The sequence below is a fragment of the Adiantum capillus-veneris genome, chromosome 28, assembly GCF_014529385.1.
Source record: "Adiantum capillus-veneris isolate H3 chromosome 28, ASM1452938v2, whole genome shotgun sequence".
NCBI classification, from domain to species: Eukaryota; Viridiplantae; Streptophyta; class Polypodiopsida; order Polypodiales; family Pteridaceae; genus Adiantum; species Adiantum capillus-veneris.
This window is the reverse complement of record NC_140958.1, coordinates 116938359-116961738: the sequence shown is the minus strand read 5'-3', so window position 1 is coordinate 116961738 and position 23380 is coordinate 116938359. Positions and strand designations below refer to the sequence as shown.

At 40.5% G+C, this 23380-nt stretch overlaps 1 protein-coding gene and 1 non-coding gene across 2 annotated transcripts in view; both read right to left on the bottom strand.

Moving 5' to 3' along the window:
• Nucleotides 1-9487: 9487 nt before the first annotated feature.
• Nucleotides 9488-9559, bottom strand: TRNAW-CCA (transfer RNA tryptophan (anticodon CCA)). The gene has a single exon. It is a non-coding gene; the product is annotated as a tRNA-Trp (tRNA).
• Nucleotides 9560-11649: 2090 nt separating this feature from the next.
• The window catches only part of LOC147421158 (dicarboxylate transporter 1, chloroplastic-like), a 37591-nt gene continuing 25860 nt past the window's right edge, over nucleotides 11650-23380 (bottom strand). The window contains exon 3 of the mRNA XM_086503896.1: nucleotides 11650-12275. Coding sequence (XP_086360022.1) covers nucleotides 11913-12275 — 363 coding nt within the window. The 3' untranslated portion in view covers nucleotides 11650-11912. The remainder of the gene's footprint in view (nucleotides 12276-23380) is intronic.

Genomic DNA, 23380 nt, shown 5'->3' with positions numbered 1-23380 from the left:
CCCAAATTTGAGCAACAATCTGGTAAACTTATCTAGTCAAGTGTCATTACGAGGGACCAAATCTCATGGGTGACCAAGTAAGTTGCCCCCAATACCCCTCATCACTATCTCACACGGGGTCGGCCAAAAGGAGATCTAGGGCCCAAGTTGAGGGGGGACGGGCGGCTTTGATCTCCGCAATCCAATCGCCACGGTGAACTACGATGAACTAGGGGCAAAAACGGCGCCCCAAGTTCACTCCTCAGAGAGTCTACTATGTAAACATTGCATATATCACGTGTGAACAAGAGGTATTTAAATAATCCCTTCCATATGTATTTTCAAGTATTATATGTACCCCTTCTGTATGCATTTTTGTAAAAAAACTAGTCCTTGTGTACAAAAAAAAAATTCACTTTCTCAATTAAAAACCCCTTTATGTAAGGATATTTTTTTATAAATGTATCTAATTATAAATCCCTTATTTTGTTCGCACGTGCTATCTTACATATTTCCTAGTGGACGGCCCGGGGTTCACCCCTAGTTCATCAGCCTCAGAAGACGTGTGAACCCAAAACCTCCTAGTTACCACACAAAATCCTTACTGTTGCGCTAGCATTCGTCGCTGACTTATGTCGACATAACAGATGGTGACCATGTCAATTCACCCCAATTTAGCCTAGTCCACCTCTAGTCTACCAACCCCTAGTTCACTATATTTCAATCCTAGTTCATTGGGCAATCGGATGGCTAAGATCAAAGCCGCTCCGTGCCCCAAATTTGGGCCCTAGATCCGCTATGTGATATAGTGACGAGGCACAACACCCCAATTTTAAGAACAATCCGTCCTTGAGGCTCTACCCTACAATTACCACTTGGCATTCTTGTCCCACGTTTGCAACTTTTCCTTCTCCTAGCTATTTGTCTCGCAATCCATGGCTAATCTTAGCACATTTGTCTTTGTGCTCTACAATGCTATTGTGCAATGCACACTTGGCATGCCTAGCCATCCAGCCTAGTAACACACTTGGACTGGGTCTATCTCTAGGACATGCCTTGTCCAAAGACCCTAGCTATTCATGGATCTCGTAATTCGTTGACTTTTCAGTGCTATTCACTTTGTAACTACGTCAGGTGTTACTTGATTTCCTACATTCATCTCCTTGTTGCAAACCACCATCATGTGTACAAAACTAAACAAGGTGACAATGAACATCTATTCTCTAAAATCTTAGGATTAGGTTTATTTACATTGTACCAAGCTTTTGCAATGAGGACCTATTTGCACATTCACTTCAAATTAAGCATGCAAATGAAGATGAGCACATAATAACTTTTTTACAAAGATCAGGAAACTTGAGGAGAAACAAGTCTTTGTAGGTGAGATTATCCATAATGGCACCAAAATCTGAGGTGCATTTTGATGTAAAAATTTCTAAATTGCTTTTTGTTCACTCCGGGCAATTTTTCTCAACATCGTGCTTTTGACGTTCATCTTTGAATGCTTTTCTTTGTGATTCTTCAAGCATATTTGACACCATTGGAATGGTTTGCTATGCATCTTAGTTCCAAGCTTATTCAATTTGGTATCATTTATTAGATATTTTAGATTAGGCCACTAAAGACCATCATGTTTAGGATAACTAGAGCTACTCTTACTCAATTGATAGGTAGGTCCTTGTAAATAAAAGGACCTATGAGTGTGTCCATAATGGCACACCTTTCTCTTCATAAGTCACCAGAATACTCATCATAATCTTGCTCCTACTCTCATCAAGGTAATACAAAAGCACCCCTTAGTTTCAGGATGTTATGCTGGTAAGCAATCTTTTGTCAGGTATTCAGGAAGCTCAATGCCATTGTCTTTGAAGCTCTCGCCAAATGTTATCTACATATCTATCCCTGCTATCATCATGCAATCTGCGAATCCTTAGATCACCATCCGTGTGGATGTGATGGCCTTACATAAGACCACAAGCCCTCAAGGTGCAAGCATAAGTGACTACATTTAGCCAAAGTATTTAAAACAGCCTAGGGCTTCCTTACCATAGCCATGTTGGACATATTGTACAATCGACTCGTATCAAAAGACGATATTTTCAACAAGAAGCTCATCAACAACTTAATTTGCTTTCATAAGGGCACCACATTTGACATACATATCAACCAAAGCATTGCCAAGCAAAACATGTTTCTCCAACAGCCCCTGATTGCATCTAGAATTCTCTCACCCATGTGAAGGTCTTGCATAAGGCCACAAGACCTCGAGGTGCAAGGATAGGCAATTGCATGTGGTGAAAGGCCATTCTTTGCATTCAGTTGAAACCCAGAGCTTCCTTGCTCGAAGTGCAAGCATAGGCATTTGCATATGGCAAAAGGCATTCCCTTCGCATTTGGTTGAAACCCTTGAGCTCCCTTGCCATAGCCGACGTGATGGGCATATCCTGCAAACAACCAAGCCTATGAGGCCCACATGATCGGCTCTTTGTGGAGGTTGCACTTCTAGAGCTATCTCGCACCATCTATGCAATATGATTTTCTCCTTTGCGGTTCATATGATATATGATAAAGTTCCAGACGTCGTCTTCTTGTCTTCTCCTTGTAGTACATGTCATCAACAACGTGGAAGTGTTGCTTGCGTTTTGTGATTGTTGATCATCTCAATGATGCACTAGCGATTTAAAAAGCATGGTATGACTGCCTAGTTATTGTGCGATGGAGCCTCCTAACCAAGTAACACGAGGGACAGACAGTTGTTGGCACTGCCTGCTTATAAGTAGTGATATAGGACCATAGGTGTGGTGCCTATCAAATCTTGTACACATTTTTTTATGTTTTTTTAAAACTAGGCTTCGTAATAAAAATAGCTTGCGTAGAAAAGGCACTCTCTCTCTCTCTCTCTCTCTCTCTCTCTCTCTCTCTCTCTCTCTCTCACACACACACACACACACACACACACACACACACACACACACACACACATAGCAGGCAATGCCGCCGTCTGCGCGTTAGTGATGGCCTTGTTGTTGTTGTGGATGCTTCTCTATCCATATGCAAAACTCGTGCAAAAATCACCTCACCGACCTTTGGAGGGCATGAGAAGGGGTTTTTTTTTTTGGGGGGGGGGGGGGGGGGGTTCACTTGTTGTAAATATAACACATGAATTCAATAAAATGTATTTTTACAATTCTTTTTTTTACACCAGTTTTAAATACACTAGGACCCTATTTAAAGGGGATTCGTATAGATTGAATAAGAAAAGGGCGTGTTTTATTCTTGAGAAATTTACTGATAAATAATTTTGAACGGGATGTGCTCCTCTCTTAGGCCAAATTTTCATACAAAATACTTTCAGATGTGCAAAATGCTCCCTTTCTCCAATTGAAGGATTGTACTGTTGCTAATATTCATGTGTGTGTGCGCATGCGCGTGCGTCCCATGACCAGAAAAAATATTATATATGTCTTGAGGTTGTGAAATGTGTTGGTGTATTGTTTGTGATCTTAGTTATTAAATATAATCGTTTCACTTGGCTTTTATTATTTTGTTACAGTCTTTGGTTGATTTGACAAATATGTCAACGTAGTAAGGTACTTAATTTGTTATATGTAGCACCATACTTGACTAATTTGTCTTCCCAATTAAAAATACAATTTCAATTTTCCACCAAGTGATTCACACATTGCAATACATTTAAATTTACACTAAGTCGACCAATGCTCTCTCATCTTAGCTGTCAGACCTATAATCGAATGTACTCTATTTCTTTTTTAATAGTGCTCTCAACTATCAAAAATATAATGGGATGTACTCTCTATTTCTTTTCTGATAATATTATTCCTCCTCATTAATTTTTTTTTCAACAGGTTAATTGTTTAAGAGTAAGCTCTTGAGATGGCATTGTTGGATATACAACTTCAAGAATGCATGCAAAGATGGAGAAGATGAAGGAGCAGTATTATAGAGTGTACTAATACAAAGATAAAAAATTGATGGGCATCTATAAAAGGCGGAGGGCGGGGGTTGGGTGGTGGGGGGGCTCTCTTAACGAGGATAAAAAGGTTCCTTAATGACCCTAAGTGTGTTCACACACATCACTATCATAATATGATAACAAATCCCCCCTGAGAGTGATGCAATGAACATGAGTTGGCACTCATGTACCGAGGAAGTGTTAGACCGTATTTGATCAGTCCTCAAAGGGGATTAAGCTCAAAGCTTTGCAAAAAGCTTTAAGATTTTCTCAAGGCAAAGGCTTTGTGAAAAGATTAGTACGCCCTTGTCTTGTGTAGGCACATAAGCCAAGCTTACTAGTCCCATAGGACTTTGTGCAAGCATGGAACACTAGATTTATTCCAATTTCCAAAGCATTGTGACTGCTAGTGAAGATAGTGGTGGCAAACCGTTATCCAACATGCAAGTTATCCAAAAAGCGTCTAGCCCAAAGGCACTCAACACTAGTTCAAAGCTACTTTGTACTCAAGCTCACAGCTAGAAGCAGCCACTAGAGGTTGCTTCTTGCTCAACCAAGATATGCGTGAGCTACTGAGCATGAAAAAAAAACCACTAGTGGCCATTGTGTGTCATAGTGAACCAGCTAAGTCCAAGTTCAAAAGGCATGTAAATCGGGTGGCAATAATTACCCGTTGGGATTAAATAGCCCAAAATATATGGTCCCACTCAAGTAGTAAAAGATCCAATCGTTTTATGACCAATGTGTGGACTGTGGGTTATGCTTAAAACCTATCTCCATAGAAGTATAAATAAGCTTGCAATCTTCCAGGCCAACTAGTAAGGTGAAAGTCCCAAATCTAACACTTCAAAAGAGGCATTCAAGTCCACCTTAAATTCAGCAATATGTCCCTTATTTGGTCCAATGAGCAACATGTCATCAGTAGAGCCTAATGATATTAAAAGAATAAGTGCTTCACAAGCTTGACATACAAAGTGCTCTTAATTGAACTATTCTAAAAATTGTGTACAACCAAGTAAGCATGTATTTTCTCAGACCAAGTCCACCATGTTGCATTCTTCAAAATAGCATCAAACGACAATAGTTCTTCTTCATTATACATATTAGACACAGTTAAAACATGTGAGTGCGCGAATGCGGTGCGTGTGTAGAGAGTGAGAAGGGGGGGGGGACAGGAGAGAGAGAGAGAGAGAGAGAGAGAGAGAGAGAGAGAGAGAGAGAGAGAGTACATAGGATGTGGGTGGAGCTCCCAAATCTCACTGTATGAGCACAATGTGAGAATCAGAGTGAGAGCTCCTTATTCTGTGTATGTATAAAGAATAAGGAGATAAATGTGGGCAATCGGACACTGGCCCAGACACAGGCAAAGCACGGTGAGGCACACCGCCTTTACCTAACATTCTCCCACTAAAGGCTGTGTGTTGATAAGTGGCAAGAAGACTAGCCTACAACTAGTATATACAAGAGGTGAGAGAAGACGGCTCTCAACCTATGCCCACTGGCTCACTCTGTTACCGCTCTAGTGTAGATGCAACATGCATACCACTAGGGCTAGAGCTACGATGACACTCCTGACGCAGGTATCGAGTGACGACATGCATGGCTCCACAATGCACAATGCCAGTGTCAGTCATCGCATGACTTACAACTCCCACTGCAAATGCACCAACCGCATAAGCAAGATCAGGTCTCGAGACCAAAAGGTCAGATATGAGAGACCCGAAATCCAATGAAACATGCACTATGTGTGCAACCTATCCCTGTCAGCAACCTCAGTGCCATATGCATCCTCATCAGGAACCACCTAATTGTGCATCACCATGTCAACATCGTCTGGTTTTCTTCCCTTTACCCGACTAGATGGTTTGCAACCATCTAGTCGCGATTTTCAACTGGCCAAGGACCGAAAAATCAGCACCATTGAATCACACACAGCTATTTGAAGGACACTGTCGTCCTCAAATGTATCAGATGCACCATAGAATAATGCATCGGTCTCTGGCTCAACGAATGTCATCTCAACTGATGACTGACCAAGTTGTGCATCCTCAGAGATACCATTGTCTGTGTGAACGTCACCACAAGACAAATGCACAACCTGCTCTATGCAGCACATCTGCAAAAGAGACATGCCTCGTCTCTCGCTCCAAACATGGCTGCAACAAAATTGAGACTACAGCGTCTCGAACCTCAGACACATGCATAGGATATATCAGGCCGCTGCATGCTCCTCTGGCAATCACTAATGAACCGCAATGCATCTGGAAAGACTGCTCTCTAAGCAGTACATGACAACCAAAAGTTGCCAACTGTCTCACTTAGATTAAGCTCTGTCTCAGCTAAGGAACATAGCCCACATGCCGTAGCATGTATGATGCACCACTGGGCAAAGACAAACAAACGTCTCATGCACCCTCTATGTCAAACGCCGAACCATCATCCAAGTGCACACACTGCCAAGTCTCCCACTAGAAAATGTCCTAAACCACTCACGACATGGTGTGACGTGGAAAGTAGCATTGCTATCTAGTAAGCACTGTGGAGAAAGTGTGCTAACCATAGACAAATATGCAAGAGGTACACTAGAGGCAAGTGTGACATCATCGTCACTGGCATAGACTTCCATTGGGACTGCCTCTCTAACGTGTGTCAAAGTCGTATCTGCATCACGCATACATCTCCATCGTTGTCTCATACGTCTGAAACAACGGTGCCTAATGTGCCCTGTGTGACCACAATGTCAACAACGCAAGTATCGGCAAGAACGAGACCGTCGTCTCTCATTGTCACACATATCTACAATTATAAGTGAATGGCTAAGAACCAAAGTATGGCGAGAACTCTGGGAAAAATCTGGCAGAATCTCTCTTGTAAACTGAGCAAAACCTCAAGTACAATCTCAACCATAAAACCATGCCAAGCTGGAAACAAAGTAGGATGTAACTCGGCCACTACACAATGCTCAAAAGCATGATCAATTGCATCAAAATCGATGCTCACATATGCATAAAACAACTCCACAATCTGCAAGCATAAACTGGGACAAACTGCTTTACCTATGACACTGCCAAAAAAACATGCTCGAGGCATACATTGCTGAGAGCATCAGACCACACACATCATACATCGTATGCTCCCACCTGTGAGCAAACTTGCAGCCAATACCACTCTCACATCCGAGAGCAAACCATGTGCGGAATCCTCAACACACAATAAACAGCTATTGTTGCAAATATTTTAGAGGTCAAAATCAATCCAAATGGACATCAACATTGCCTCCGGAGCGTGCCAAAACCCCGGGTTACACCCTAACCTTGCATAAATCGCAAAAAACACTATTTTGGAGTCCGAAAAATAACCTACGGAAATGAAAATCTACATTCTTCTTGGAAGTATGGCTGCAAAAAAAGCATGCAAACCTAGAGTAATCCTCAATAAAAGTTACAATGTATAAATGATTGATGATACAAAGCTCACACACCTCTCCCAAAGGCTATGAATGCCACCAAAAAAGATCTCGATCTAAGAACATGCGTTGAGAGGGTGCCAACGACGCAGTCTAGAATGTCAAAGTGTGCTCTAATACCAATTGTTGGAAATGTGACTGTAAGAATGCATGCAAAGATGGAGAAGATGAAGAGCACATAGCATAGGAAGTAGTATTATCGAGTGTGTTGATATAAAGATAAAGCTTGCCCTACAATGATGGACATATATGCAAGCTGGGGGGGAAACCTCATAGCAAGGGAAACAAGTGCCCTGGCAATCCTCACTGTGTTCACACATAGCATTACCATAATATATAGTAATAGACATTGAGTTATATGAGATTTTTCGTGCACTTGTAGTATGACCATGATTCATAAAATATCCATGAAATACTAAATAGAGAGGATGCATATATGTTGAAGCCCACTAGCTATGTTGAACTAGAGAGCGAAAAAAGGTGTGCAAAAAAGCTTCTCTTGCTTGGTATAAAACTATATTTTCATACTTGAATTGCACATAATCTCTGCAATAGTTGATCAAGTGCTCTATGGGAAAAAAAAAATGGTGATATCTTCTCAGACATCGATTTGGTCATGCTACCAAATGAGGAGCATAACATCTAAGGCCAGATTGAGTTCCTCATTTGGAATTGAGCTATGGAGTGATTGCATGAATTGTGTGGCTTAGATTTTGTACGCAACATCACGTATGGTATTTGTGCCTAGACCATGTGCCAAGCATGAAAAAAGTGTGGCTTGCGAACACACAAGAAGATTTAGAAATTTTCTCATGTAGGAAAACAGAGTCTTTCTCAGTGTTTTTCATACAATGCATAACGTCATGAGCTTCTGTGAGGGAGGCGTCGCATACCTAGCTAGGTATGATTGGGGGCAGGGGACCGCTGGCCCGGTGGGGGGGCCGGTGGTCCCCTGCCCCCAATCGTACCTAGCTAGGTATGCGGTGCCTCTCGAGCAGAAGCTCATGATGTTGTGGTAAGTCACAATGTGGGAAATATTATGAGAATTTGTCCAAAACTTCTTGTGACAGAGCTTGCATGCTTATCTTGGGCTAGTTGCTATGACACAATACTCACAAGGTTGTTTATTGATCAGCATTTTACCATTTTTTGGGCATTTTTCAAGTTTTGTATGGTAAAAATGTGACCCACCCCTTCAAAAAAATACACTAAATCAACCAAAAATATGTTTCATCTTTAAAATTTGAAGGGCAAGGGTGTGTGTAAAAAATCAACCTTGCACAGGAGTGTCCCACGTAGTTTTGCTTCTTCTTGGTGGCTCATGCAACATGTATTTGTTGATTGAGTACATTGTTGCCTTCACTCAGTGGAACAAAAAACAACTATTGTGTGAAGGCAACAATGTACTCAATCAACAAATACATGTTGCATGAGCCACCAAGAAGAAGCAAAACTACGTGGGACAAAGTTAAACTTCGCGATGGTAGCCTTGACCCTTGAACACTACACTTAGTGTTCAGAAGAGTGTGCCTCAACTTAGCCTTGAGCGGGTTCGAAATTCAAGACAACCATGTTGAAAGGAGAGTGAAAAGGAGAAATTCCGCTTAGATTTTGCAAGGAAATAGTGTAAATATAGTCAATAATATGGTTTAATTTGCAAATTTCTATTTAAGAATTGGTTTAAAGGGATTGTGACTCTTGATTGAGTCTTGACATTTGAATGCATGGAACGCTTCGAGTACCTATATATATATATATATATATATATATATATATATATATATATATATATTAAGGAGACTGGTTTTCCAGTGCCACATGTCGCAATTTGCTTTATCCGGCTACAGTGAGGACAGTGCGACGTAGGGAGAGAGAGAGAGAGAGAGAGAGAGGCTGGCGACCTGTTGAAAACTTGCGTGTTGACCACACTATGAACTCACTAGGTATCATACATATGCGACGTTGCTAAGAGACGCTTCTATTTTGTGTAGTGTCTGAAAAATGTGACTTCAAAATTCCACCGAAAACCAAAGAGAGTTATAATAGGAAACAGGGACATGACCCGGGATTGAACCCGACGTGAATCGAACACGCAACCTTCTGATCTGGAGTCAGACGCGCTACCATTGCGCCACGGATCCCTTATACATAGTTAACTCGCTAAATTATACTTATTGTCAAACTAATTTCAAAACAGGTACCTTCTACCTCTTTATAACTTTTTTTCCGTAGTCTGATGTAATGCACACCCACACTCGCATGTCGCACCTCGCCTTCACCGCTACGCCAACTCCCCTTTTGGCTCTTTCTTAATGTCGTCTTCAAGTCCAGTGTCTCTACAAAAACAGGGAAGCTCAAGAGAAAGGACACTTATAATGTCTGCCATTGGAAAAGGCACAGATAATGAAAGGAGAAAAGAATCCCCTCTCTAAAATAAAAAGACCCAATGCTATTTAATTTTTTTCTAAATGTGGACAATTCAAAAGGAGCAAAATGCTCTATGAGGACCCAATGTATCCTCTACAAGAGCAAGGGTGTCGGCAAGGTACGATATATGTACATAGTATGATGGAATGTGGTTGGGGCATTTGTAAGGCTGAAGGGCATCACTCGTTAAGTAAAGTTTCCCATTCTATGGCAAAGTCCGTCTTATGTTGGGTCTTGTGGTGCCATTGACACCTAGTTATAGCCGGAAAGTCATCTAGAAAACTATATGCCTACACATTCTAAGACACAATCTTTTCCCACCTCCAATTGTGGAGGCATTCACCTACTGGAGGTTTGACATGCACTCAAAGCTTTCTATCCTTTATAGTCTGAAAACAACACGCACGGCGAATAATAAACAAAGACAATTTTGTTGTCACACATACAAGGGAACATGGCACGTTTTTGCAATAGCTTTTTCAACATTTACTCCATTGGCATGTGTCAACTTGTGTAGTGGGAAGTCAAATTTTGTTTTCAATGTTTCAGACTCCAATGGGTGTACTTCTTGACAATTACAAAGAGGATGATGGACGATATCTTTTGTGAGCTCAAGCTCCAATCAATGGTTTTCAACATCACACAAGGTATGCCTAACGGTGCATGCACTCTTTAGATTTATGCACTCAAATAGTGCCAACAATAGCGGGTCATAGAAACCCCACATTTGTATCAAGGATGAAAACTCTTCATTAAGGGGCAAAGTAATGTGAGGAGGACAAGAGCCAGCTGGGTTCAATCATGGATAGGGTCCCTACTATCTTGCAACTTGCATTTCCACAGATGTAAGTTCCCTCACTAGAGTGCAATTAAAATGGTCAAATTATGCCGCTTTTGTTTTCGAGGATTAACACACTTCATCAATGGGATGCAAGTTCCCTCACCCAGAGTGCCGTCTAAAACAGTCAAAATATACCACTTTTGTTTGGAGGATGAACATTCTTCATCAAAGGGAAAGTTACGTGAGGACAACAATAGCAAGCCGGGATCACAGGGTAGGTACCCCAATACCTTGCAAATTGCATTCCTTTAAGACCAATTCTCCTTGAGTTCACTTAGAAGATGCAAGGTAGATGAGAGCATTTTCTTGCAGATTGCAAACTAGATCACTTCTGCTGTTCATCTCTTCAAGCTTCATGATCCATTTTAACTTTTTGGAATCACTTCTCTTCGTCGTATCTTCAAGGTTCATGATCCATTTTTCGACTTCCTAAAAGCCATTTTGTGAATGACATCTTCAAATTAAAGGAGCAACGCCATTCACAGGGGAATACATGGAGTTGGCACAAACATTATAAGACCAAGAATCCTACATCTTCCTTTGAGAAAGGAATCTATACATCCTGTTGCGAAAAGCATACATTGATTGCTCAGTTTCCCCCCAAACCATGCAATTAAATGGTGATTTTCTGAATAACGGTGCATAAGAGAGACAGCTTAGCTCTTGCCCATGCAAATTAATACAACAAAAAGAAATGCAAGAGGAGAACAAATTTCAAAGCTCGACATGACCATCACGTACTTGAAAGAATCACCCCTAGGTGCAAGAGAAAGCAAACGCACACACCCATGAAACACTTGCCTACATTCTTCCTCTCGAACATAATACTCACATATTAGTTTTACCAAGCCCATAGCTAAAGATTAAACAATTGCAAGATGCTTTTCAGAAGATAAGAGCAATCCAAGTGTCACAATGGCTCCACGCTATACCTTAATCTTATGCGGGTAGGAAGTCCAGACGTAGCACAAGGCAAAGATGCAAACTTTTCCACTGTCATAATGTCATTCTAATAGCATCCTTGTCTAACCAAAGCTGAACCCCCAGGCAATTAGGTACAATTCAGAAGTATAAAACACTCCAAAAACTACATATTTTCAAGAACCAGAAAGTATCCTGAAGGGAAAAAATTGATTATTTCCTGCCACTAGAGAGTACAAAAGGGCTTTGATTCTTGGCTTTTCGACTGATATGTTGAAATATGCTCCTCCTATGCTGCAAAACTTCTACCACAAGCCCAAAACCTTCCACCATACACCTCCCAGTCCAAGCCAAATCACTATGTTAACAATAGAGATGAGAAAACCATATCCCCACCATTTGGAGAGAGGAACATAGTTGGCACCATAGAAAACTGGTGCAGAGCCTATTCCATAATGTGTAAGGCCACCCATGATGTTGGAGAGAAATGAGAGAACCAGAGCTCCAAACAACGGCGGTGTACCCAGGGCAGTTGCAACTGACAAGAATGCAGTAAGCATGGCTCCAATATGAGCTGCACCACTAGCAAAGAAATAATGGGAATAGAAGTATAGAAGCACTAAGATTCCAAAAGCTGGCTGCCAAGCTAAGCCTAATCCACCAACCACCTGAAATAAAATCAATTAATCAACCTCTCTCTCTCTCTCTCTCTCTCTCTCTCTCTCTCTCTCTCTCTCTCTCTCTCTCTCTCTCTCATAACAGGTCTTGAGTTCAACTCACCTCATCAGATAGATCTTTAAGGTCTCTTGGGATAGTTTCCTATGACGTTTAAATACTCTTCTTTTTCTTCTTCTTCTCTCTCTCAACACACACGCACAAAAAAACATACCCTTTGATATTACAAAAGACATTACAAAGGAGACAAACTTAGTAGGCCGCTTGGATAATCTGTTTGTGTGTGTCACATGCAACGGAAGGAATTTAAGGATTCTAGTACTTCGCACAAACATAAGGTTACTCTACTTCAATTGAGTGAATTGAACTGAGAGAGAGAGAGAGAGAGAGAGAGAGAGAGAGAGAGAGAGAGAGGGAGAATTATCGTCCGCGGAGGTCAAATATGACCCGTGGAACCAAAAACAAACATTACAACGGTTTTGACTAAGCAGAGGATGATGACGACGTTACATATCAGTTAAGGACTGAGGGTCCATTGGGAGGGTTAAAAAGAAAGGGAAATGGGGAAAACAAAAAACCTAGGGAGTGTCAATTGTGGAGAGAGCTAATTTGGGGTTTCGAAATTCTTGGATGATGGCTTTACCACCTCGGTAAACTGCCCATTTACCTTGTTTGCGAGAGAGAGAGAGAGAGAGAGAGAGAGAGAGAGAGAGAGAGAGAGAGAGAGAGGTGACTCTTTTATCCTAAAAATTGAAGGCCAAGTGACTCTTTTATAGGTTTTTTTCCCATTTGCCCTACTATTGCCACGTACACATGGCTCTATCTGCCACGTGGGCATGCTTCACCAACTTCCATAGCCAATTTTCCACCTATCCCTAGGTAAGAGTGTCTGGAATCCTAGGAGGATTAGTTTTGACAATTTTGTGAGCCTGTTCGCAAGACCTACGTGTCCAAACGACTCTGATAGATTAGGTTTTCCAGTTTTGGAACCCTCTTGCATACTAGATTGTACAAGCAATTGGATGTTATTACACTTCGGTGGACATCTCGCATGACGAGCATGTAGGTCTAGGTTAGAAACTCACGCGTGCGCACATTTGCACATTTTGTCGACTTAGCACAATTTTCCCGACCCAGCACCTCAAAAATCAATATACAAGGAGCACATTGGCCAGCATTTTGGATCACTTGTGGAAGCGCCAGAATCCAGCTTGGCGTTTTTGCAAGCAGCAGATCCCTAGCGTTTTGCTCCCAGATTACAAATCAGCCCAGCATTTTCAGCTTTCAACAGATCAGCCTAGCATTTTCAGATTTCAGCAATATTGCGGATGTAGGTACTGTTGCAATGTAAACACTAACGACTGACCAACCGAGTTACTAGATGGTCTTACTACTATCGCAAAATACTTGCCTTGGTGCAGACTCTACCTTACGAGCAAGTGCTACCTCCTCAGTAGTCTTGTCGTGAAAACATTGCGTGAGAAAATTAAAGGTGTTGCTAAATGGACTCTTTTCTTATTTTCTCGTTCTTTTTATTGAAATTAGGATATTTAAATATGTGCACTTGAACCGAAAGGTTAGGAACTATAGCTACATCTATTGGAATTATTAAAAAGCCATTAGGAACGGACAACTCTGATGTGTCATATGATAGGTGACATTAAGCATCACGAAGGGGTTGTACCGTTAGTTCGGTAGGAGAGACCGGGAAACGAATATTCCTGATGCGTCACGTGATGGGATGACGGGAGCATCGGAAAGGGAATATTTCGTTGGTCTGGCAGGAAACCCGAACTGGAAAAGAAATACGTGTAAAGACGCAAGCACAAGAATAAAGATGGGTTCTGAGAAGCTTTTCTTAAAAAGCGGAATATTTTAACGTGTTTTCCGGGAAGAGCAGACACTTTCTTACGAGGAATCTATATCTGCATTGCATTTGTGCATGTGGTTGCATCCAGAAACGCCTGAAAATTGCTGTGAAAGCATTGTTTTTAACTTATAAGGTTTTATTGAGTTTTTTTGTCAGATTCATACCATTTTTAAAATACGCCGGCTACGCACTTAATAAGCTGTCCACCTGGAAAATAAAGCAACGATTTCTCTCTTTCTGGCAGAAGATCCAAAAAAAAAAAAACGCGATCTCTACGTGAGTAGCCAACGCTCAGCAATTCCTACCATGGCAAGGGAGCTATAAAAGCATCACACGCCCTCTCTCAAAGAAGGAGTTGCCAGCGCCAGAAAGAGAAGACTTTGCCGCTAGAAGACGCAATAGATCACGAGACTACGAAGAATGGAGGTCGCTTTACCCACACAAAGAACGACCAGTATCTATTGTGGATTCGCCATACGAATTGTTGTCCCGTGTTTGTGTGTATTTGCAAGTACTTCATCGCGAAGGAGAAAGCGGAAAGGCCTGGGCCTACGCTTGGAAATTCTGTTTCGGAGTACAGACGGAAAAAGGATTCAAAGCTCGTCTCTTGGATTTCCCTCACGGGAAGGAAAGATCATCTAGTCTGAGAATTAGGCCAGAGAGGTTTTCTACGGTCCTTATTCTTGTAAAAAGATTCTCCTTAATAAAGCAATTCTCTTTAAGGGAGGGGACCAGCCCATCTTTTGGTTCCAAATACTGTGTCGAACTCCCCTCCCCCCCCAACTCTGTTTAGTTGAAAGATTATTTATTTTCAGCTTGTTGATTATTCGTGTGTGCCTTCATAAGTTCAGAATAGTCTGAACTCACGTAAAGCACTCATAAAACTATAAAAGCAAGGGACACAAGAAAAGAAAAGAAAAACAAAAACAAACAAACTAAATCACTTTGTTTGCTACGAAACAAAACTAGATAAAACAAACATTATTAACTTAAAAATGTTTTTAAAAAAGGCATGTGTAAAATAAATTGACGCAACGTATTTGGCTTAAAACAAGTACTCAACTTTAAGCAAAAAAAGGATAAGACATCTTAAAAACTTAATCCTAGAAATCAAACTTCACACAACTTCTTCTAACAAAACACATTCTTAAGTCCTCAGGTAAGCTAAAAACGAAATCGAAAAATGAATACTACTACAAACCTACGAAGAGCAAAGAACCAAACTTGACAATATGCGATCTCAACTTCGTTGCTTGTCCAAACAGGAAGAATAAGATTATCACCTTTATCATGCATAGCTTGGACAACAGCTATGACATCCCTACTCACGTCGTCAGTGCCCAAGAGTAGGTGCAGGTTTATATAGAGGTCATTCATGCTTTGAACGTACTCTACAAAACCAACGAGCTGAGTTTCTATCACCCTCCGGAGGTGATGGGCATACTCAGCCATGATAAAGACTAGCATTTGTCAAGCTATATTAAAAATACTAGAAGCGCTAAAGATCAAAACAACAACATAAGGTGTTATTAAGTCAAACAATAAGTGGGCTTTTTAGCTCCCCACTTCTATTGAATTTACTACTGATTATCTTGAGCATTCCAAAGGAAGAAACATTAAAAATAAACTTACTATGATGCAAAAATGAACGAACGTTTTTCATGATTATTTTGAATGAGTATCCTTTTTCAACTAGTAAAGAAATAAGATGGCAAGATTGAGCAACAAAAGTAGATTTACTAGAACAAAGACGAGAAAATCTAAATAGTTGAGAGCAAATGACACCGTACTTAGCTAAAAGAGAAATGTTCGAAGAAATATGAGGCATACGGATGATTTTTAGATTGGCATATTCTGGTTCAAAGCGCTTATCATAGATATCTACTTCTAATCCCAAGGGAGTCTGGAAAATCTTAAGGTCTAAAAAGGCACAACAATCACTATTTGTGGTGCAGTTAAGTTCACAAAACTCCTTGGGATAAATTCCTCCGCCTAAAGAACTCGAATTCAAGTATATAAAATCTTGAAAAGAAGGAACGTCAAGGACAAAAAGATCATCTACAAAGCGTCTTACATTGCATAACTTGTGCAAAAATATTGGGCAAGTGTTAGCAAGGACAAGACGCTCCATAAAATCAAACTCATAAGTAAAAAGATAGAAATTAGCAAGAAAAACAGCACAATTGGTACCCATAGGGATACCAATTGTTTGCTTGAAAAGAGAGTCGCCGATGGTTATATATAAATTGTCCAAAAGAAAATCTAACCAAGATACGATGTCAATGTCATCTACAATCCTGGTGCATCTCTTTCTTCCTTTGTCTACATCTACATTCTTAGTTTTCAACCATAAGAAGTCAAAGTTCAAGGCTGACTTTTCTACTAGCAATGCCTTGTACCTATCCTTCTCAAGCTTGTACGCAAAAACTTTTGAAATAAGAGACTTGACTCTAAATCTAAGGTCCTCCAAATTTAGCTTCGTGTATAGCGTTGTAAAGTCAAAAGTTTGGAGACATAAAGGAGAAGATTTCTCCTTGAGGCTTCTTGAAGAGTTCAAAAACTTTAAAACAGGAATCACACCTACTGAATCATTTAAAATCCAACTTGAATCGGTAGGTACGTCTGCTTCCTTTAGTATGTTTATCCACAATTCATTTACGCTAGGTAAAATGGCTTTGAAACAATAACTAAGCCATTTGGAAACCTCGGTCAAAGAGGTGTTACAAGAAGCAGCTATAAATCTAGGCTTTATAGGATTCTTGTGGAACTTCCAAACGGTATATAAAAAAGGTAATTTAGGCTGGCACTTGAAACCAAAAGACTTACAAAAGTCTTGATGTTTCAAGATAACCTCTTGCATAGAAAGATCACAATCATTGTAAGTCTGAGAGTTTACCCCACCTAACAAGCATTCTAAATAGAACTTTTTGCACGTAACAACAAAGTTATGAGAGCACTTATCTACATAAGAGATTACAAAATCGCGATGAAATTTCCTAAGAGCATCACGATCAGAAGAAGATAAGCTATTCCTTCCTGAAGAAACGTTCCGAGAGCAAGATGCTAATTTCAAAGAAGCTTTCTTGAGGATTACAGACTTCCAATGGGTAAAAATACCTTGAACTCCTAAAGACTTCTCAAACTTTACTACGAAACTAGAAATTCCTTTTTCTATGGCTTTGAGAAGGCAAGAGTCGTTTGAGGAAGGGAGCCTATATTTAATACCTCTTGAGAAAAGGTCTTTCAAGGAATCCGAAGGAAGGATAGAACAATCGGCAGTAACTACATGACCCAAAGCTCCATTTACGTAAGAAGAAAAGGCAGTTTTACTACAAGGGCAATCAATACTTGAGATTGCTAGTCTCTCTTGCTTTCTAAGGTTACGTCCTATGTCACTATAGTTGAAAGCTTTTTGTCCTAAAGTTTTCACATATTTGAAAGCTACGACAGGATGGTTCCATACCTTTCTCACACAAGGAGGGAGAGCATCCAAAGCTTCTTGAGATCTCAAAATAGAGCTTAATCCAATCTTGTCTAAGTCAGGGGAGGTAAAGATAGTTATCAACAAATCTTTCTTTCCAACCAAGGGATTTTTCAAACTAGGACATTTGGACTTCAGAAATTTGCCTAACAATACTCGAAGTTGAGTACTATGAGATTCTCTTAGCTCCAAATCTTCATAAGAGTAGTTCTAAAGGGTATACAAGAGCTTAAATAGGATCCTTATATTATACCTTTCAAATAATTTATAAGAAAAAGAACCCAATTCCATAGCTCCAGATAGGTAAATCAACCTCCGTGTTGAAATCTCTATAAGCAAAAATTCTATGGTTAGAAGGGTCATCACTCTCAATTCTAGAGATTGAAGCCCTAGGGAGACCTTGTACTCTACTAGAAATAGCGTTGTGCAAGACAACTGGATTGATTTCAAGGATAGAAGGCGGATCGAAACGAGAACCTTTACGAATCCAAGTTCTTTTAAACTGACTTGAAGGGAGAACTAACTCGGGTTTGGGATGCCTTCGCCAAAGCATAGGTTTCTTATGGTAAATTGTCTTATTTTTACATAAAGAAGACTTTCCTTCCAAGTTGAAACCTTTAGGAAAAAAAGTATGCAAAGTTCTCATCCAAAACAACTCTCGAGGCCACGCTGATTTATAGAACTCTTTAGAGTTTCTAAAATTACCTTCTATGTGCTCAATGGAAAAACAACGGAAAGACTCAAACCCATGTTTTGCTATTGCTGCATACAAGGGTTTCACACTTTCACGTACGGTGCTCTTACTTTGAACTTTTCTCGCTTTTCTTACATGTTCCTGAAAACGGACAAAAGCTGTTCAAAAAGTTTGGCCAACATACATCATAGAACTATCGTGAATATTATAAATAACATAAATAACTTGAGAGGTATGAACCGGACTTAGAGGACGATCTACTGCAAGATGTTTTTTTCTTAAACGCCTCAAACGATTGAGGGCTTTTATAGAAGAACTTGTGTAATGAGTACTAACTAAAACATTCTTAAAAGAAGCCCAACGAATAGGACCATCGCCAAAAACATGCAAATTCTTCAAATTAGACTTAGCTAAAAACTTAAATCTTTCTTGATACAAATTATGACTACTTCTAGCTACTGAAAAGAAAGAAGGGTCGAAAAGAAAGACGTACCTGAGAGTCATCAACATTGCTGGTTGAAGCTGAAGAAGAAGTAAAAGCGTTTTTCATTTTTGTAGTAAGGTCAGTGTTTCAGATCAACACCCGCCTCAAGGCTAAAGATCCTAAGGCTAGATTGGTGCTAGCCACCCCCTCATTTGTATAGCAGGGCTGCTGCCAAGCAGTGAGGTCCTCAAATAAGGTTGCTTGCTACACTCAAAAGATCATCGACAATAGCGTGCAATCGAGTGCCCGTGATCCCTTGCTAGAATCACTACTCAACCTCTCCTCTCACAAGAGATATTTCATGAAACCACACAAGAAACCCTTGATCCAAGGGACCCAAATTAAGATGTTATTTTTATTTTTTAAGAGTTTTAAGAGAAAAGAATTATTTATTAAAAACATGCAATCTACAAAGTTAGATTTATAACTTTCTCACAGCAACCACCACAAAAAAACACACACACACACACACACAATCAAAAGCAAAAAACAACAAATACATAAATCAAAAAAATTAAAAAATAAAAGACATGACACTCAAACAAACCAAAAATCAAGACGAAAAGAAGCTCTACACAATAAATCAAGATACAACCAAAATTACAAAAAGACCCGGTTCTTATTATTATTATTATTATTATTTTATTATAATATATATATATATATATATATATATATATATATATATATAGGAATAAAAGTAACACACATAAAATCACATCGACACATGAGTATAAGATCGGTAGCTATTGGGGTAAGATTTGCATGTCCGTAAGATGACTGAAAAATATATCTTCATAAGTTAAGAATAGTTTGAACTCACGAATTATAATAGGGAATAAAGCACTCATAAAACTATAAAAGCAAGGGACCAAGAAAAGAAAAGAAAAACAAAAACAAACTAAATCACTTTGTTTGCTACGAAACAAAACTAGATAAAACAAAACATTATTAACTTAAAAATGTTTATAGAAAAAGTATGTGTAAAATAAGTTGACGCAACTTACTTGGCTTAAAACAAGTACTCAACTTTAAGCAAAAAAAGGATAAGACATCTTAAAAACTTAATCCTAGAAATCAAACTTCACACAACTTCTTCTAACGAAACACATTCTTAAGTCCTCAGGTAAGCTAAAAACGAAATCGAAAAATGAATACTACTACAAACCTACGAAGAGCAAAGAACCAAACTTGACAATATGTGCTTGAGTGAATGTATTGTGCAAGCGATGGTATGCAACTATGACTTTGCTTGATCATGCATATCCTTCTAGAGGCTCACAAAGTGCCACGCTAGATTCTAGGACTAAAGCTGACCTGTAACGGTAGCTTGTCCACATGGCTTAAGTGCAATGCGCACGTGACAATGTATGAGGGGGAGGGTTGCCTTAATAGTGGTTTTTAGAACTCCATATTCGAATGTACACATGTTAGTTTCAAGAACTATTTCAATCCTACCACACTGACCAATCATGTATTTGACATGGGGACTAGACACTTATTCTCCTAGCCCTAAGCTACATGCTAGTGTTGTTGGATGCCCACCATAATGTGATAGCACCCGTCAAAGTTCAAACCGTGTGCAAACCATTTACACAAGAAAATCAAACTGGAAAACCTAAACTAGTGGACTTGTCTTAGACACAGAATTGGCTCTAAAGATCATGACAATACTAATGGACCCGAAAAAAATCCAAAAAAAAATTAGTAAGTGCATTTGATTAATTTACAAGTGGAAAACCTCCAAAGAAGGAAACCCACAACAAGAAGTCGATACATAAGGGTGAACACCAATGTGTTCAAGTATGAAAAGGCTTTAAAAGAAAGCTGATCAAGGTCAAACGATAAATCCCCAGCAGCCGAGTCCATAATACGGCATCCATCAACCAGAGGTGGAATGGGGAGAAGGTCAGCCAACATGAGGTGCAATTGCTGTCAGAGAGGTCGATAATGCATGCCTAAACCAAAATTGTGTGTCATCTCGTCAAAACGAAGCACATTCCCTTCTGAATTCACGACATCAATAACCATACGCAAGCAACGGCGAGAAAGAAAGTAAGCTTGGCGTGGGAAGCTGTCCACCAAAGTCAGCGGGAATGCCCGGCTCCAATGAAATTATGAATGCTTTTCAACCTGAAAGACTTAGCTTCAAGCTCGGTCCGATATCAAAGCAGAGATAAAAAGACACCCAAGAATATGTCCATCAAGTTTCCCAAACACAAACTCCCAAAGAGATGAATCGGTGGCCAAATGAGGAGGTAACCACGTGCTCACATAAGAAAGCAACCATAATTGTCCATGGTTGTCACTGCTCACCAAGCCAGGGTAAAAGCGATACTTTTCGAGCAAGAGTATGTCTGCGCAAATCCAAGATGTTAAGGCCGCCAAAGCGCTTTGGAAAGCAAATCTAGCCCATGGACATCAAGCACAAACCACATTTGTTAGACTCTGTATCATAGTTACCGAGGAACGCGTTCCCTAGGCCCTGAAACGTTGGAACGCCGTTCCTCCCCACCCCCCCCCCCCCCCCCCCCCCCCCCTCCCGCAAGGCCGGAACGTTTTGCCGTTTCGGGTGACCACTTGATACCGTAACGGCCAACTCTCAAAATGGGGAGAAATGGGCAGATTTTGCAAATTTGTAGTGAGCATTAGGTGTTTTTTAAAGTGTGCAAGGACTCAAAATGCACCCCCTTACACCCATTCCCTTCTTAAGCAAATCCACATGCCCTCAAGGTCTAAGGCTCAAGTCTTAAGCTCTCTCGACTCTCGAGTCTCGAGCTCCCCCCCCTCTCTCTCTCTCTCTCTCTCTCTCTCTCTCTCGCTCTCTCTCTCTCATCATCCATGGCCTAGGGGTCTTCAAATCGAGTTTTTTTGTGAGTATTAGAGTCAAAGGACTCTAATACTACTTGTATTCAAATTTCAAACATGTAGAGCTAAAAATTGCATTATTTAGGTTTTTTTTATGGCTCCCGTTCCGTGCCATTCTCGTTCTGGACCCTTGGCCGTTCCCCTGTTCTGCGGGGATCCCCGTCGTCATTCCCGTTCTGCGTTTCGGGAAACTATGCTTTGTATGCCATAAATGCGACAGTAAAGATGACTAAAGAGAGGTAAGTCGGTGTTGCGGCCAAGGCAACAAGGGCAAATAGAATTGAGCATATGCCATCATGATGCTCTGTGTAAGGTGCAGCAGAATGAATGTTGTATTTTCTCAAGATTAGTGATCTTTATTTGCTCAAGGTTCCTTTTAGTTCTTAGGGAAGGAGAGAGCCTTCCCTCTTTATGGAGAGTGCTATGATCACGAACAAAGTGAGTGGATATTGTGCGTGCAAGTGAATGAGACTGAGAGAAGGAGAGAAAAGAGATACGACACCCGAGAGGTTGTAAAACCCTCCTCCGAAGGCCCCACTCTCGTCGGCGAGAGTGGTCTACTTTGATTGCACAAAGGTGTACAATGCGTATTCAATGGACTAATGCAAACGGGGACTATGTCGATGGAGACGATGAAGACTTTAGGGCTGAATTCGATGCTTCTTTATCTGCTGTCCACAAAGGGGCAAGGGCTGAGAATCTGTGCCACTTTTGGGGGCTGAAATGACTGGTTTTCCCTGCTGATTTGTGGCTGAAAATGACTGCTCTTGTCGGGCTGATGTGCTGATGAAAAACGCTGGTGTACCTACTCTTTAGGCTGCGTTTTTAAGTTGTTTTCCTTGGCTGAAAAACGCTGGAACAGCAGGTTCTCTTATGCTGAAAAAGGCAGCCCTTCTAGCGTTAGTAGATCCTTATCAAGCTGTGGTTACTCTGCTGCATTTGTTAAGGAAAAACGCTACACTTGCTGATGATTGCTGGCGTTAATGGCTGAAAACGCTGATGGTGATAATGGAAAACACGCTAGGCTCATTGCTTGTTGGCGATGGTTGCTGGAGAAGGAACGCCAGAGCGGTGAGATGCTAGATGGAGTTCCTGGAATCTGGTGGCTGTGGGTGAAGGGGTGGCCTCACCAAGGGATTGGGGAGGGTCTTGCTGAGAGGGAGGGACACCTGTTGCTTGTGGGAGCCTGCTATGCTCCTTGCTCATCTGCCAATTTGTGCTAACTTGGGTTTGCTTATATATTAACTTACCCAATTTGCCCTATTGAGTACCCAACAAAAGTCACTTAATAAATAAGTGAAAAATGTCAAAAATAGGGGAAAATGGGATATAGTCCCTTGAAAAATCCCCAAATTGACTCTGATGGAATCTGATGGAAATGCTTATGCTTATGCAACCAGAGGATATGCATCTACTCTAAGTGACTGGGCATGCACGGTCTACGAATAGATTCACAAAAGTGCCAGATCACTGCTAATCTAAACTGACTTGACTGACGGGAACCCTGCTATGGTGTAGCTTGTCCACGGACACAAAGGGTTGGATGTGTCACGTGACACTCTGTACAATGGGGAGTCTAACATGTAGTGGCCAAGTAGACAATTTACAATATTGGAGTTTGATATTGAGGCAATGCATAACCTATTCAATCTACTGAGTGTAAGTAACATGTCAACCATTAGATATCCCAAATTTTGGGTA